The sequence below is a fragment of the Phoxinus phoxinus genome (genome assembly GCF_949152265.1).
Source record: "Phoxinus phoxinus genome assembly, chromosome: 15".
NCBI lineage: Eukaryota > Metazoa > Chordata > Actinopteri > Cypriniformes > Leuciscidae > Phoxinus > Phoxinus phoxinus.
Window position 1 is genome coordinate 17,374,171 of NC_136890.1, and position 17,671 is coordinate 17,391,841.

Below are 17,671 nucleotides of genomic sequence, written 5' to 3' on the forward strand. Positions count from 1 at the left end.
ATGAAAGTATAGTGAACAATAGTGAATTCAACATCAAAATCGTATGTCTAATGTTGTGTATGTTGTCTTTGTTGTCTTTGTACTTAAAAACATGTATGATTACACTGTAACATGGACACCTAAAAATAAAGTGTAACCGAGAAACGTGACATAATGCTGTCGAATCTGAGTTGCAAAAAATGTTATGCAACCTTGCAAAGAGCTGTGGGGTCTGCCCACTTCATGCCATGATGATCATGAAGAGTGATGTGTAGGTGCGTGGACTTCCCCCTATAGGCAGACACAGAGATGAAAAAAAAATCAACGCGCCTTTAAATAGAACCATATTGTCATTCTGACTACTGTTATCTGACTGCAACAGTGGCGACGGATCCGCTCGTCGCCTCGCCGAGCAAATACACTTTATATTCTTTCATACAGTAGGCTATATTCTAGACAATCGTAAACATGCCTAGCAAGAGAAAGAAGAACAAACGCCGAATGAGAAGAGTGGTGAGTAGCCTACATTTACTTTCACACAGTTTGTTTTTATTCAGAGTCCATGCAAGCAATATGATGTTATTTTTATAGCGTCCCTACATAGTTTTCTAGTTTGATCTGCGTTACTTTGGCTTCAAATAGTTTTTTAAACGATAGCATAATGCATTTTAGAGTTTCTCCAATTATGTTGTTTATTTAGCATATTATTATACTATCGTTGCCTAGAAGAGTTACTTTTAGTAAGACGACGCCATAGGTTTATAATTTTCTGTTCTCAGACCATTGGTTCATGTCCATATGAAGAATGTTGATTATTTTTTTCTGACATTAATTTTCTTTTACTTGATTATTTGAACTATCGATAAATGCAACACCTCGAGCAGGGGTATATTTTATAGTAGGGTAGGGGGTGTGTCCCATATAGGATCCAGTAGAGATGCAGCCGAATTACTCGCATCCCACTTTGTACTATCTTTAATAACAGATAGATAGATAGATAGATAGATAGATAGATAGATAGATAGATAGATAGATAGATAGATAGATAGATAGATAGATAGATAGATAGATAGATAGATAGATAGATAGATAGATAGATAGATAGATGGATGGATGGATGGATGAATGGATGGATAGATAGGCCTAGATGTATGTGCAAATATTTTAAGTGTGATTTTTGTTTTGGTCTACTTTAGGGATAGCTGCACTAACAGGTGTACATATTAATAAACATTTTGTCCTGAAAAAAAATTGTTGCTTGGATTGTGTTTTAGAATGATAATTTTCTGATTTTATTGCCCCTTCTACACTTTGCCTGATAATAATAATACCGGAATCATAAGTAATATCTGTTTCACATATAGTGTTATTGGTTTGTTTTGTGGTCCTTTTTTCTTTGTTCTGTGCAACGAACCAAATCATGCCTTTTGACCCCACCCCCAAAAACTTATAAGGACTTTGTTGATTTTGGCATATCCCTTGGGCCAGTCTGATTCCAAACATGGTTGAAGGCACATTCCTACAAAGACAGTTGGTCCAGAGACCACCAGAATTTTATTTTTATTTTTTTGCACCGATTGGTTTTTTTTTTCTGTCCCGTTATAAATCCCTTGATTTTTAATATGTATTTTTGAAAGGTGATTTAGTTTACATTCTGTCATTGCAAAGGAATCTTGCACAATATTGACCATGCCTCACCACTCTAAGACATATTTGTCCTCTGTGGCCAGCAGTGACATAATGAAATACACACAGTTTGTGCATCTGAACACTGAACTCTTTGTTTGAATTTTACAGCAGTTTTTTTTTAAGTACATGTCATTAAAATATCACCCTTTTAATTCTGCTTAGCTGAACATGTAACCGATTAATGCTCAGTCGCTGTCCCAAAACTCTGGCATGCCGTCATATCAACAGAACTGCCTTTCACACAAGTACAGAAATAGAGGGGTATCTATTATCTCTCTAGCTGTTAAGCACCCCCCCAGATACAGCTGGTCCTAAACAGGGCACATTTCACCATCTCTAATCATGCAGTCAAATAAGAAATGGTGAGTACTGGGGGGTTAGCGCATTCCAACACTCTGTTTGTTGATTACCAGCACTTCAAAACAGAAGAATAATTTTTTTTTAAATCAGCTGCCAGAGCCAATTAACTCAATTTTTAGCAGCTGTAGGATCATGCAAATGCATCTTTCAGGGTTTTTTTCTGTTTGCGTCAGAATGAACAACCTAAACACCTCCTCTGTTCCCCCAAACACCAGACTGTTTATTCTGTTATGCTGGCCTGTTTCATGAACTTGGGCCCAAGTTTTGCCTGATTTGGCTTTGTCAGTGCTGATGCTGATCTTCACACATGGTTGCATAATTTGGCCTTAACTGTGCTGGCAACTGTACTCCCCATACATGCACAATGGGAGCTTAAATTCTTTTGAGGCCTATGTAAACCGCACTGGCCAGCCCCTGCTTTTGGATAATGAAGCTGTGAGTGTGATTATAATGCGATTATGGTTCCATTATGATGTGATTAGCATTTTTGTCTGTTCTGTTTAGCCCCATCCAGAGCTCCGAGGGGTGCTGACTCTTCCAACTCGCTTGACTAGACATGTCAGAATCAATTGGATTCAGCCATTTTTTGCCATTACACAGCCAACTTTTGTTAACTTATGTAAGCTCTCAGGGAAGTCGTTAAACCCTGTCTAATACCATTATGTGCTCAACTGAACTAAAGATAAAAATAAATAGGTTCTGATTTCAAATCTCAACTATTTCTCATTACTTCATTTGTTTTGAGCAGCAGGCCCAGAGAAGGGTCCTGGAGGAACAGTACGCCTCCTCTGGAAAGGGAACCCCAGGAGTGTGTGCTGTCTCTGCCCCAGTTCCTGCAAGGGTTCCAGTTGCTAAAACTCCAGAGAGTCCTGTTTCGGTTCCAATTCCCCTGGCGGTGATCGCTCCAGTTGATGTTCCCGCTGAAGTTCCTCCTGCAGAACCGGTTGTGTTAGAGGTCCCAGTAACGGATGCTGTTAAAGACGAAGTGGACCTAGGACAAAGCCTAGTGGAACCCCCTGCAGAAGAGCCAGCTGTTATTGAGGAAGATGAAAGTTTCACCGTTCCAGTATCAGAGGTAATGTGAATGTGAACCGCCTTTTTTAGTTTAATTATATTTGATAATTAAGTGCACAGAGAAATTCGTGGGAATAAGCGATCATTACAGTGGACTCAAGGAGGCTGGAATTCATCATGCAGATGTTACTGTTGTGACTTATATTAAAGTATGGGGCTGACAGTAATGGCTTCTTACAGCCTGGATGGAAGATGGGGGTGTGGTCACGTATGCAATTTAAGAGGGGAATATTTTAGTAAGTGAACATTGTGTACAGCATGCCTGGAGCCACAGCAGACTGTTCCAAACTGCTGTTTTATTGAAAACGAGATCATGAGCTTTTCTGAATCCTGTTTCCTTTTTAGGAACAGTATTTAAACTTGTTGTCATTGAACACCAGTTGGCTCAGTAGGATTTTAACTGGTGACCTGTGTTGAATATTTGAGATTAGATATCCACACATACTGTGTCTGTAGAGACTCTGCTGTATGTGAGCAGGGCTGCCGATAAGGGACCTTTTGTCCTGGGCCCAGGCTTGAGGGGGGGCGGGGGGCCTATAAACCGATTGCAGTTTCAACCGAAGGGGACATGGGAACACGATTCAACCAATGAAACCCCGGAAAGTAATTGTGCCGAGTAGAATGATGATGACGTTTTTGTACCAAGCCCAACAATTACGTAAATGTCACGTTTACCGTTGTTCTATGAATTTTCGTGACTTAATTTCCATAAGAATCCACTCAATCAGGAATTTCACGTGGGGGCAAAATATTTCCCTGTGCAGATTTTGCACCAGTTTCAAGTCGGTCAGGTTAAAGTTTCCTCTTTGACCAACAGAAAGCTGCTTGGTTTGAAAATGTGACTTCTGTTTGAGTTGTGCATCATACATTGCTACACTATTGACAACAGACAATGGACAACATTTACTGAAGTGACTGCAACTGCTATCAGGCTTGCACTATTACACTATTATGACATATTTTCTGCTGCATAAACAGAGCTGCACCTCTTCAATAAAGAGATTTGAGCATTACTACATTGCATATTTTCTTTGATAATGGCCATAAAAATAAAAAGGTTATTAGGAGAGTGCTAGTGAGAATTATTACAAACTTGATGCTCATGAAATCTAATATACCTGAGTAGTGGAACCACATTTTATTTTGAAATAGAAGTCTAATCTAACCAAACCCAAGATGTGAAATGTAGCTATAAACTATCATCTTTACTCTGTTAGATTTTCTAAACAGAAAGTAATTTTTTTGTCGGTTCAGTATGCTGTTCCATATTATATGTTTTTTTATAAAAGCCTGTATTTTAAAGTATAAGTATTTAAAAGTATATTATATTTTAAATGAAATGCATTATATTAATAATAAATCAATTATTTTAAAATGCATTTTCAACGTGTTTAGCAAGTTCTGCTTAACATGTCTCTACTTTCTGTGTCGGGTCTGTGATGGCTCATGTGCGAAGTGTGACATCAGGAGATGTCTGTTTTTTCTGACATTATTGTGGATACATACATGTACAAATATGCAAGCTGACACTCTCCCCAAACAATACATTAATATATAGTCACTCCTCAACCTCCTCCGCCTCCCCCTCCCCCCTGTTTTTTTAAGCCAAGCCCTTAAAGCCCACCCTTCTTTTCCTGTGAGCTCTGCTTTAGCCTCTCCTCTCCCTTCACAGACATCACAAGTGCTTGGGTTGGACATCCACACACTGAGAGTGGCACAGGGGCAGGGCGAGTGAGTGAGAAAGACACATACCCTTGCAGTGAGTGTCAGGTTAAGGTCTGAGTTTTTTTACTGGAGTGTCAGGTCTGTGTCGCCATGGGGCTCATTCTCAGTTGGCTTCGAGGCCCTCGGGAACCCTTTGACTTGCTGGATGTCTCTGTGGAAACGCAGGTGAGCTCCCACCTCAATGGATGGAGGCTTGTTGAAGGGGTTTAGCTGATGGAGAAAGAACATTTTGTACTGTCTGTCAACTCCCCCCCCTCCCTCCCTCCCTCCCTCCCTCTTCCTCCCTCCCTCCCTCTTCCTCCCTCTCTCCCTCCCTCTTCCTCCCTCTCTCCTCCTCTTTGTATTTTTGTAGGGGTCATGTGGGCGTTGCATTGGCTGGTGTGTTAGACATTGTGGAGGAGGAGCTTAAATATTTTTGAGTTTTTGTGAATGCACATAGGTGGGTGGAGACGAGGAATGTGCTTAGGTCGGGTACATGGCCAAGTCATGCATGCTAATGAGGTGTTGTGACCACTGATCTATATAATGACCAGTGGTTGTGACACGTTTTTCTTATTTGTTGATAAATTGTTGAGTGTAGGGATTGCCTAGTAAAATTGTGAACTGTAAAAGCAATTTTTTGAGTTATTTATAAGTAGCATTGTTTAATTGTTATTTAATCTGTTGAAGAGAATGTGAAACAGATATCTGACTGAGGGCTCATTTATAACCACGTGCACACATGGTCAGCTTTGAGGAGGCGTAGTGGCCAACAGAATCTCCTTTGTCTTTTTTAACAACAATCTTTGTGACAACAGTTGTATGTGTTACTGTGTAAGTCTTTGTGTGGTTTACACAATACTTTTAAGTTAAATGTCATTCTGCAGATGGAGAATCTATGATGTGAGCATACATTAAACCGAATTTTGTAATGCTTTACCATGGTTATTATAGTTTTGAGTTTGATTCAGTTTTAACTAATTTCGTTTTCATTTTCCCCCTGTCACTGTTGGTTTATTTTTTTTAAATAGTTTTCTAGTATTTTTAGGGCTGCCAGAGTTATATATGGTAACTTGTATATTTTGAAAATGTTTAATGCCGTAAAACATTCTCAGCTGAGTCTAGTGTTTTTGCTGTCTAGTGGGATTTTCATGCTTATTTTTAAGCATGAAACTAAACTAAAATACATTACCCACTTGCATTTAGTTATGTATTAGTGCATTTAGTAGCTTTTATTTCCATTTCAGTTAACAAGTTTTTATTTAAAACTTCAACATCCATAATGCACTGGGCATGTTGCTTTCCAAGGCCACTCCCATCAGTCTGCTATGGATACGCTACCAGAGTCAAATACCGCCTTGCTTTTGTAGAAAATACTCCTTAGCAAACTTGTACCTGGTAGCAAGAATTCAAAGAGTAAACATTTAGCGGGTTACTTTCCAGTGAAGGATCCAGCGCATTGTAGGCAGTGGCTAAAGGCTACAAATAATCGTAAAAAAGGAAAGAACGCTGCAATGAAAAATCTGAAAAACCTTAGTGTTTGTAGTCAACATTTTAAACTGGATGACTATGTACAGTGTTTTATGCCCAAAAAACCTGAAAGAAACTGCCGCTCAACCCTTTGAAGGAAAACGCTGTCGCGTACAAGAAAAAACGTTTGCCATAGTGTTCCATTGTACCATAATGCTGTTTAAAGAGTAGACAAAGTACGATACAATTTTCAGTGATAAACCTACCTTTACAATAACTGTTCTGTTAACATAACAACCCTTTGTCGATCCGACTGTTTGTGGGCAGGGATTAAAAAATGCAGAAGTATAATTCTTTTGAGTTTTGCGTCACCTGAGCCGGGAGATTTTTGCTGACAAATAAATGTGAACTTTTCTGTCCAGGTAACACAAAATGAGAAAACGTTGTTCATTTACATATACTACCGACATTGTAACAATCCAAAGCGGGTTGAAAATCGGCACATTTACACTTTAAGTAAGGCCCACCAAAAAGAGAAACTTTTTCATATGCTGATACTGTCACGGTAGGGAGACGAGAGGCGTAGATTCAAACGCAGAGTGAATTTATTTGGATGACAGACAAGAGGGTATAAATTCCAAGGCACGGAAACAAACGGGAGGGTATACACGAAAACACGTAACATGTACAACGAACCAGCACAGGACAGCAAACACAGGAAGACTAAATAGGGAGGCAAACAAGGAGGGTAACGAGCAGGACAGGTGGGACAACTAAACCAATAATCAGATAACAAGGGGGAGGGACCAGACAATGACAAGAGCACATGGCCCCAAAATAACAAAACACCCATGTGCATCACAAGACAGGACAGACATGTGACATTACCCCCTCCCTACGGAGCGGCTACCAGACGCTCCATGAGACCAGGGCGGGACGGGAGGGACAGACCAGGGCGGGACGGAAGGGACAGGCGAAGCGGACAGTTCATCAGGCGGCCAGGGCGAAGCGGACAGTTCATCAGGCGGCCAGGGCGAAGCGGACAGTTCATCAGGCGGCCAGGGCGGTGAAGACCCCTCCGGCGGCCAGGGCGGTGAAGACCCCTCGGGCGGCCAGGGCGGTGAAGACCCCTCGGGCGGTGAAGACCCCTCGGGCGGCCAGGGCGGTGAAGACCCCTCGGGCGGCCAGGGCGGTGAAGACCCCTCGGGCGGCCAGGGCGGTGAAGACCCCTCGGGCGGCCAGGGCGGTGAAGACCCCTCGGGCGGCCAGGGCGGTGAAGACCCCTCGGGCGGCCAGGGCGGTGAAGACCCCTCGGGCGGCCAGGGCGGTGAAGACCCCTCGGGCGGCCAGGGCGGTGAAGACCCCTCGGGCGGCCAGGGCGAAGACGACAGTCCATCTGGCGGCCAGGGCGGAGACGAACAGGGTGAAGACGACCAATCGGGCAGCCATGGCGGTGAAGTCCAAGGCGGAACAGGAACAGACACAGACACCACCGGCTCCGGAACTGCAACAGCGACAGACACCACCGGCTCCGGAACTGCAACAGCGACAGACACCACCGGCTCCGGAACTGGAACTGCGACAGACACCACCGGCTCAGGAACTGGAACTGCGACAGACACCACCGGCTCAGGAACTGGAACTGCGACAGACACCACCGGCTCAGGAACTGGAACTGCGACAGACACCACCGGCTCAGGAACTGCGACAGACACCACCGGCTCAGGAACTGCGACAGACACCACCGGCTCAGGAACTGCGACAGACACCACCGGCTCAGGAACTGCGACAGACACCACCGGCTCAGGAACTGCGACAGACACCACCGGCTCAGGAACTGCGACAGACACCACCGGCTCAGGAACTGCGACAGACACCACCGGCTCAGGAACTGCGACAGACACCACCGGCTCAGGAACTGCGACAGACACCACCGGCTCAGGAACTGCGACAGACACCACCGGCTCAGGAACTGCGACAGACACCACCGGCTCAGGAACTGCGACAGACACCACCGGCTCAGGAACTGCGACAGACACCACCGGCTCAGGAACTGCGACAGACACCACCGGCTCAGGAACTGCGACAGACACCACCGGCTCAGGAACTGCGACAGACACCACCGGCTCAGGAACTGCGACAGACACCACCGGCTCAGGAACTGCGACAGACACCACCGGCTCAGGAACTGCGACAGACACCACCGGCTCAGGAACTGCGACAGACACCACCGGCTCAGGAACTGCGACAGACACCACCGGCTCAGGAACTGGGACAGACACCACCGGCTCAGGAACAACAACAGCAACCGGCTCAGGAACAGCAAAACACACCGGCTCAGGAACTGCAACAGACACCACCGGCTCAGGAACCACAACAGCAACCGGCTCAGGAACAGCAAAAGACACCGGCTCAGGAACAGCAACAGGCACCACCGGCTCAGGAACTGCAACAGGCACCACCGGCTCAGGAACTGCAACAGGCACCACCGGCTCAGGAACTGCAACAGGCACCACCGGCTCAGGAACTGCAACAGGCACCACCGGCTCAGGAACTGCAACAGGCACCACCGGCTCAGGAACTGCAACAGGCACCACCGGCTCAGGAACTGCAACAGGCACCACCGGCTCAGGAACTGCAACAGGCACCACCGGCTCAGGAACTGCAACAGGCACCACCGGCTCAGGAACTGCAACAGGCACCACCGGCTCAGGAACTGCAACAGGCACCACCGGCTCAGGAACTGCAACAGGCACCACCGGCTCAGGAACTGCAACAGGCACCACCGGCTCAGGAACTGCAACAGGCACCACCGGCTCAGGAACTGCAACAGGCACCACCGGCTCAGGAACTGCAACAGGCACCACCGGCTCAGGAACTGCAACAGGCACCACCGGCTCAGGAACTGCAACAGGCACCACCGGCTCAGGAACAGCAACAGGCACCACCGGCTCAGGAACAGCAACAGGCACCACCGGCTCAGGAACAGCAACAGGCACCAGCGGCTCAGACACCGGCTCAGGAACCAGGGCGAGCAACTGGGACGGTCCCAGCAGGGCGAGCAGCTCGGGCGGGGCCGGCAGGGCGAGCAGCTCGGGCGGGGCCGGCAGGGCGAGCAGCTCGGGCGGGGCCGGCAGGGCGAGCAGCTCGGGCGGCGCGGCAGGGATGGCAGTTACCTCCGGGCTGGTCTCTGGGTTAGAACCCACCAGACGACCCGATGAAGAGGTTCCTCTCCTTCTCCTCCTCCGTCTCCGGACCACCGAAATCGGAACAGCAGACACTGGCTCCGACTCAGGAACAGCAGACACTGGCTCCGACTCAGGAACAGCAGACACTGGCTCCGACTCAGGAACAGCAGACACTGGCTCCGACTCAGGAACAGCAGACACTGGCTCCGACTCAGGAACAGCAGACACTGGCTCCGACTCAGGAACAGCAGACACTGGCTCCGACTCAGGAACAGCAGACACTGGCTCCGACTCAGGAACAGCAGACACTGGCTCCGACTCAGGAACAGCAGACACTGAAGGACTGAAGGGCGTCTCCAGGATCCGAGCTAAACGCTCTAAATAACCGATCAGTGCCCCCCCGGCCATGAGAATGGGCATCTCCCGATCTGTCTCCGACAGGGCAGACGTGGGTTGAACCCTCTCTGGCTGGGCAGACGTGACCTGAACAGTCTCTGACTGGGCAGACGTGACGCGAACAGTCTCTGACTGGGCAGACGGGACGTGAACGGTCTCTGACTGGGCAGACGGAACGTGCATGGCCTCTGACTGGGCAGACGGGACGCAAATGACCTCTGACTGGGCAGACGTGACCTGAACAGTCTCTGACTGGGCAGACGTGACGCGAACAGTCTCTGACTGGGCAGACGGGACGTGAACGGTCTCTGACTGGGCAGACGGAACGTGCACGGTCTCTGACTGGGCAGACGGGACGTGCACGGTCTCTGACTGGGCCGGCGCAGATCTCCTCCTCCTCCTCCGTCCTCCCCGACGGACGCCTGAAGACTCGAGGCTGGCCAAAACCACCGATGACGTCCCAACGCTGGACGGATCCAGTGACGATGAATTATTCTCCAAATTCCTTTGGGCGCACATAGCAAAATATTTGAATAGGGAGATCCCATTCTCCCTCTCCGCCGGACAAAGTTCGCTCCGCTGAATCCACATGTGGCTGGTTCGTTCTGTCACGGTAGCAGAGACGAGAGGCGTAGATTCAAACGCAGAGTGAATTTATTTGGATGACAGACAAGAGGGTATAAATTCCAAGGCACGGAAACAAACGGGAGGGTATACACGAAAACACGTAACATGTACAACGAACCAGCACAGGACAGCAAACACAGGAAGACTAAATAGGGAGGCAAACAAGGAGGGTAACGAGCAGGACAGGTGGGACAACTAAACCAATAATCAGATAACAAGGGGGAGGGACCAGACAATGACAAGAGCACATGGCCCCAAAATAACAAAACACCCATGTGCATCACAAGACAGGACAGACATGTGACAGATACGTATGGAAGCCACACAAGAAGAAAATCATGCTTTGGTAAAAGTAATAATTATGACATAAAAGTCTAAGTGATGACTTTTTTGTTTCACCCTTAAATGTACGAGAATTTTATTTTATTACGGCAGGTAAAGATCCATCCATGTTAGATAGATCCGGGTCTCTAAAGACCCGAATATGTAATAATGATTGGTGAAACATTCATGGCCATTACATATTCGGGTCTTTAGAGGGCCGGATCTATATCTAACATGGATGGATCCTTACCTGTCGCAATAATATAAAATTCTCTTGATATTTGAGTAACAATTACAGAAGAGTCAAATAAAGCTTTGTTACCTTTTGGAGCTTGGAAGGGTTCAGTTTGAGCAGATATTTTATACCATCATCATTGTCCTTGTCATTGCTCATTTCACAGTACATTCATCTCAAGCATATTCTCAAAACTATCATTTTCAACATCTTCAAAATCAATATTTTGATCGCTGACAGGTTCTCCACCAGATTCACTATATAGTGACAGTGACTCTAATATTTGATTGTGTTCAGTACTTGCTCTGCAGTAAATCACTGATGTTACTTCCTATTCTTTTGTTTTCTGCCTGCTGTAAATATGAGTGAAACGTCACTTCATCATTGTGCATCAGACAATTTAATTTAATTGCAATTCTTCAGTTATCAAAGATTCAATTATAGTTGTGCAGAAAAAGATTGTTTATAATGAATTGATTGAGTAATACTAAGAAAGTTGATGTCTAACTTTAAAAAATGAATGAGGAGGAGAGTAGTGAATGACGTCCAGGGTCACTAGACCCAAGGTATGTGTTTAAGGGTTAATGTCATAAATATGACAACTTAGTATCTCATAATTATGATATTAGACTTTATGCCATAAATATCCCTTTTATTTAAGTATTTAGAATTTAATGTAAACAAAAATGCCTTTTAATTCATTATTTAGACTTATTATGTCATAAATATTATTTTCCAAACATGACTTCCATAGAAACATGCACTGTACAGTTTCATGTATTTCAAATCAAAACAGTGGGAGAACTCAGAACAGTCTGGCACACTTTGTTTCTTATATTGGCCCTGGAATATTTTGTTCTGCTACCACAGGGGGCGTTTGGAGCACATGGAGCACTGTGTATGTAGAGCGCATCAATATTAAACCTTACTCAATATTTCAACAACATGGCATATGTTGTACTCGCATGTTACACTTTTCTCTGCAATAAACATGCATAATTAACATTTAGGATTGCAAGTTATCCCCGTTTCTCACCATAGTGTCACTTTGTCTAAAACAAATTTTTGGTTAGAGAGTCTTGTTGGCGTGGTGGAACATCATTATTAAGTATTATAATATAGTTTAAGATACTTTATTGCAGAAAATTGTAACACAATTAATCTTTTGTGTGATGTGGAGCTTTACATTTTGTGATTACTGTCTTTTTCAGGCCATATCATCTATAGATGAGCCAGTTTCCATCCCTGCAGAAACTGAGGTATGATAATATGCTATATCCCATCAGTCCTCAGCAATTCAACCACTGTATATCTGTCAACACCTTTGCCTTTGGCCATTCACACTAATGGGCTGGTAAAGGTGTTTTTCCTCATTAGGCCTCCAGCGCCACACCTTACCTTTCAGGGTGCATTTATGGGCCTTTTCTCATAACTTTGCTTTATGAGGTGTAAAGAAAACTTATTAACCGCATATTTTTTTCTTTTTTTTTACTAATAAAGACACTAGCTTTACTCAAATATCCATGCATATAGAATGCAGATATAAATGAGGCTTTGTATTGGGTTAGAAGTTTAAATGAAGTTTTTGAATGAAGTTTTAAAGGAATTTACCAAACAAATGTTCTTCTTTTTTTTTTTTTACTATGACCTTTTCAAAACTTCACAGATCCAGTTTGAGGACACTACACCTGTAGCCACAGAGGTATGTGATTATAATCATTCTTTGTTGGTTTCATACTATATTTTTTAAATAAAAATAAAAAAATTACTTTTATTAACTAAACATTATTAAATCAATTGAAATGCTTCAAAGATTGTAAGTGCTATGCAAAATACATTTCTGTTGTGTTCAATAAATTATCTTACACTACCGTTCAAAAGTTTGGGTTGATTTTTCAAATAAATGCGGCCTTATTGAACATGAGACTTCTTTTAAAAACGAATTTTTAATGGTAGTGTAAAACCTTGATGTATTGTTATATTTAAAGTACAGGAGTTGTAAACATGTGACCATTGTGCTTGTTTGTACATTATGTATTGCATGTTTTCTTGTCTTTATATGATGTTCTGGTACAGACGCAAGTTTTAGCTCAACTTGTCGAGACGGTTGACACCGAGCGTGAAGTTGAAGCTGAGCTTCCTGCTAAGGATCCTGTGGTAGAGGAGCCAGTGCCAATACCAGCTAAGGATCCTGTGGTAGAGGAGCCAGTGCCAGTACCAGTTAAGGATCCTGTGCTAGAGGAGCCAGTGCCAGCTAAGGATCCTGTGGTAGAGGAGCCAGTGCCAGTACCAGTTAAGGATCCTGTGGTAGAGGTGCCAGTACCAGTGCTAGCTAAGGATCCTGTGGTAGAGGTGCCAGTACCAGTTAAGGATCCTGTGGTAGAGGTGCCAGCGCCAGAGGAGACGGTGACTACAGCTGAAACTGTCGCTGCAGTTGAAACTGTGACAGAAACAGCAGTAACCGAAGTTGAGCCTGTTGCCGACGTCGCAGTGGAAGTCGACGGGCATGTTGTCGGGGTCGTGGGAGAGCCTGCCATCGAAGCCGAAGCCATAACTGTTGAAACTGAGCCTGTTGAAGTCCACAGACTCGCAGAAGTCACGGAGGTGCCTGACACAATACATCTTCATGGCACATTGCAATGGACTCTTTGCATGAGTTAATTTGCATGCACAACAGGTGACTTTGTCTTGTCAGTTCTGTGCACTTGTTTGGATAATTGGGCATGACATGAGCCTCACTCTTCCCATTCTTTTAAAATTCCCTTGGAAAGTTCGGTCCATGTTTTTCAGGCACACTAAACTAACTAGTGCTAGCAAATAGCATTTTTTTAAATATGATTTCTCCTCCTTTCCTACAGGATGTACATGTAGAGCCTGAACCAGAAGAGTTTCCAGTGGTAAGTTCAATTGATTTGATAAAATAAAATAAAAAGAATCTGCCGTTATGGGAATAATTCAGCCAAAAATATTGAAAATTCTGTCATTGTTTACCGTGAGGAACCAGAAGTGGATGCGGTTTCAGAATCTATGCCACAAAGCGGCATAGTCGATGAGGCAGGCATTCTGAATAAGCTGGTGTGTTACAAAACAATTACAAAATTTGGAGATATAAGCGTTAAAAATGTAGTTTTTTGGCGGGGTTTTTGGCAGTGTTGGGCTTTCTTTCTTATATGGAACATAAACACCGATGTATCTCAGTGTTTTATCTGCATAATAAAAGTCAGAGGGGCTCAATGTTGTTTTGGCCCCAACCGACTTTCACTATAGGGACAAAAGAACAGCTAAAACATTCTTCAAAATATCTTACTTTGAAACAAAAAAGTCATACCTGTATAACTTTCTTTCTTCTGTGGAACATATAAGCAGATGTGTCTCCCTTTTTTTGTCTATACAGTGAAAGTCAAATGGGGCCCATGTTGTTTTGGACCACATTGACTTTTACTGTATGGACAAAAAGCATTCCACAGAACATTCTTCTGAAACATTTTTAAAAATATCTTATTTTCTGTTCTGCAGAAGAAAGTCAGTCATACAGCTTTGGAACAAGTAACATGATGATTATTAAAAATGACAGATTTTTTTTTGTGTGTGTGTGTGTGTGTGTGTGTGTGTGTGTGAACTATCCATAAAGTAAAACGATCCTTTGTAGTGGTGAAGAATTCACTTCAAGAACATTGGACTTCAATAACATTTGCAATGCATGCCAAGGGGCATAAAAAATAACTTGCATTCATTTCATTAGGATGCATCAGTACCTACAGAAGCTTTAGTGGAACCAGATCCTGAGCAGCAGCAGCACACAGTCCCATTGGAGGAACCTACGGTATAAAACTGCTTTTTATTAACTCCTTTTGTGGGATCATCTCAAGCATTTCTGCTCAGAATCCTTTTAGATTGAAGTTTAATTTTAAACATGGTCTTTTGCCCTCGGGTTTTCACATGCTGAAGCCTTCGGTCGAGTCCACCAGTGACCCCATCGCTGAAGAATTTGTTGTGAACGAGACAGTCGTAGCTGCTGCCACAACAATTGCAGAGGAACAGGTGAGCAGTTGGACACACCTACAATGTGCACATCAGGCGTTAAATTCTATTACCTACTTGGATGGATCTAAATAGAAAATATGGCCTTTTCCCATAGATTCGTGAAACAACAACAGATGCCCCCGAGGTTCCATCAGAGACACCGGCAGAAACGATTCCTGCTCCTGAGCCTCTGCCTGTGCCTGTAGCAAAGGAGATTATACAAGTGAGCTTTTAACTTTTAAAATAGTTAACATGACTGAACACACACACAAATAAACATATATATAAAAAGTTTGGGATCTGTAAGATTTTTAAGATCTGTAAGAAGAAGTAAAAACAGAAATATTGTGAAATATTATAAATAAATAAAAAATTAATATATTTTAAAATGTAATTTATTCAGCATCATTACTCCAGTCTTCAGTGTCACATGATCCTTCAGAAATCATTCTAATATGCTGATTTGGTGATCATGAAACATTTCTTGTTATTAGCTAATAGCAATGTTGAAAGTAAAAATAGATAATGAATAATTTTGGGGAACCCCTATAGTTTTAGTTTCAGGATTCTTTAGTTAATAGAAAGTTCAAAAGAACAGCATTTATATGAAATAGAAATCCTCTGTAACATTATAATCTTCTTTACTGTCATTGTCAATTTAACGTATCTTTGCTGAATAAAACTATTTTTTTTTTACTGGCCCCAAACATTTGAATGGTAGTGTGCATAATTTGAGGATGGAAATTTTAAAAACAAGTTGAATAAAAAGACCTGAATGTTAGGGGGATAGAATATTTCTAATGAGCTCAAATGACATTCTTGAATGCAGTCACTCTAAATTGCTGATAAACATAATTTGAAGCTTTTTGTATTTTAGTGTTCTCTGACTATATATATATTTCAGGCTCAAGATGAATTTATGGCACAAGTAGAAACTGAAACCATAAAGGTATTATAATTATTATTATTTTTTTAATATTTTTGTTGTTTAAAATACGATGTTACCACCACTACACCAGTAAATAGTATTTGTTTTAGTTTATGTTGTTTCTTATTTACATAGGACTTGGCAGTGACTGGTAGCCTAACTGTGGATGCCATCAATGGATGTCTGGGAGCTACTGAAGTTGCAATTGAAGGTTAAATTGGCTATGGTGAGGATGAGAAGCTCTTAAATATTTTGAATCAATTTAAACATAAACAAATGAAATAAGGTTCATGAGCCAAGGGAACAATAAAACATCTGTTGTCTTTGTTTTACAGTTGGCTGAAACATCATGAAACATTGCAAAGTGCCTTAATGTGCTGATTGTCATCTAAAATATGACAAGGTTGTGTGGCTGTTCTTCGCTGGTGGAGTTTTTCCGAGCTTCTAATATTCTTCAGTTTCCATATGCATGTACAGTAGATTTGCAGGTGTTATACATTGCAGACTTAGTAAAGTAAAATGAAGGGGTGTTGCAAATTTCTATGTTTTTACTTGGATAATTTTGTAATAGGGAATGAATACTGTTGTATTTGTTTCATTTGATAAAGCAATTTGGTGCTTCCTCAATAGAGCACAATTCCATACTATACCATCAACACATCTTCTGTGCCCCCTCAACCATTCACATGTGCCTTTCTCCAAATGACAAATAAAGGGAGTTTGAAAAACTTTTTGTCTCCCCCAAAAATTGTTGTATGCATTTAATATGAAAATACAGATTAAATATGTCATGCACCTAGTGAAATTATATAAGTGCAAAATATTGACTTATAAAGTGGAGCAAAATAGCCCTTGATCTATTGATCTAGTTTATCTATCAGGGCAATACATTTTAAATACACATTATCCTATTATTATATCCAGTTTATATTATAAACTGTCCATGAGTAATGACAATGACATGCAAGGGGGCCCATGGTAAACTTTTCCCAAATCCCAACTGTCATTTGAAGTGAAATCCACTCAATCGCCTTTATTTCATGATAAATAATGTTTGAAATGTAAATATAATTCATGGAATTATTAAAGAAAAACTCCATGAATTATAATAAGTAGCCTATTTGATTGTTAAACAAAAACACCTGCAAAAACAAGGGGATATTTTTGGTGGAAATTTAAGTTACAGTATTATAATTCATGGAGATGATTAGGTTAATTCCAGAGTATGGATTGGAAAGCAGCAATTCTCATTCCCGCTCGAATCTTTTGTAGGCTATCCATCAACTGTCAAGCTCCATTTCAGGTTTTACATGTCGCGGTCCAGGCTCGCTTCCCGCTCACCAGTTACTTCAATGTTCAGTTAGAACTTTACTGTAACGTTATTTAAATGTTTTGGTATCACAAATAAGTAACTCTGAAGTAAAGATGCAACGGATGTAAAAAATAATAATTTATATATTTTCACGACGTTTTTGAGCCTCATTAAGCTGTCTGTAACGCAGTTGTGGTGCTTCTGAAGAATCGATATCTTCGAAAATAATTGAGTGAGAGTCGACTCGATTCTGCGAGACATCGGACTGTGTTCAGCAAACTTCAACACATGTCCAGGTGAAGTAACAGCACTTCGTTTAAATGTGAATTGTAATGTCTAAAATATATATGTTTTGCCAAGGG

General features: G+C 42.7%; 1 protein-coding gene across 6 annotated transcripts; it reads left to right on the plus strand.

The window, feature by feature from the left end:
- The first annotated feature begins 196 nt into the window (after positions 1 to 196).
- Positions 197 to 16,726, plus strand: LOC307011590 (uncharacterized protein). 6 transcript variants are annotated; one of them, XM_079637460.1, is made up of 15 exons: positions 230 to 492; positions 2,533 to 2,647; positions 2,777 to 3,103; positions 12,258 to 12,305; positions 12,713 to 12,748; positions 13,123 to 13,224; positions 13,297 to 13,398; positions 13,432 to 13,650; positions 13,905 to 13,943; positions 14,789 to 14,869; positions 14,995 to 15,087; positions 15,185 to 15,292; positions 15,974 to 16,018; positions 16,133 to 16,223; positions 16,333 to 16,726. In XM_079637460.1, exons 2-14 carry the CDS (start codon positions 2,585 to 2,587, stop codon positions 16,211 to 16,213), a joined length of 1,344 nt encoding a protein of 447 aa, XP_079493586.1. In that variant the 5' UTR covers positions 230 to 492; positions 2,533 to 2,584; the 3' UTR covers positions 16,214 to 16,223; positions 16,333 to 16,726. The 6 variants fall into 6 exon arrangements, with proteins under 6 accessions (XP_079493583.1, XP_079493586.1, XP_079493584.1 ...); XM_079637458.1 differs by having other exon boundaries at positions 13,123 to 13,398; XM_079637459.1 differs by having other exon boundaries at positions 13,297 to 13,650.
- Positions 16,727 to 17,671: the final 945 nt, after the last annotated feature.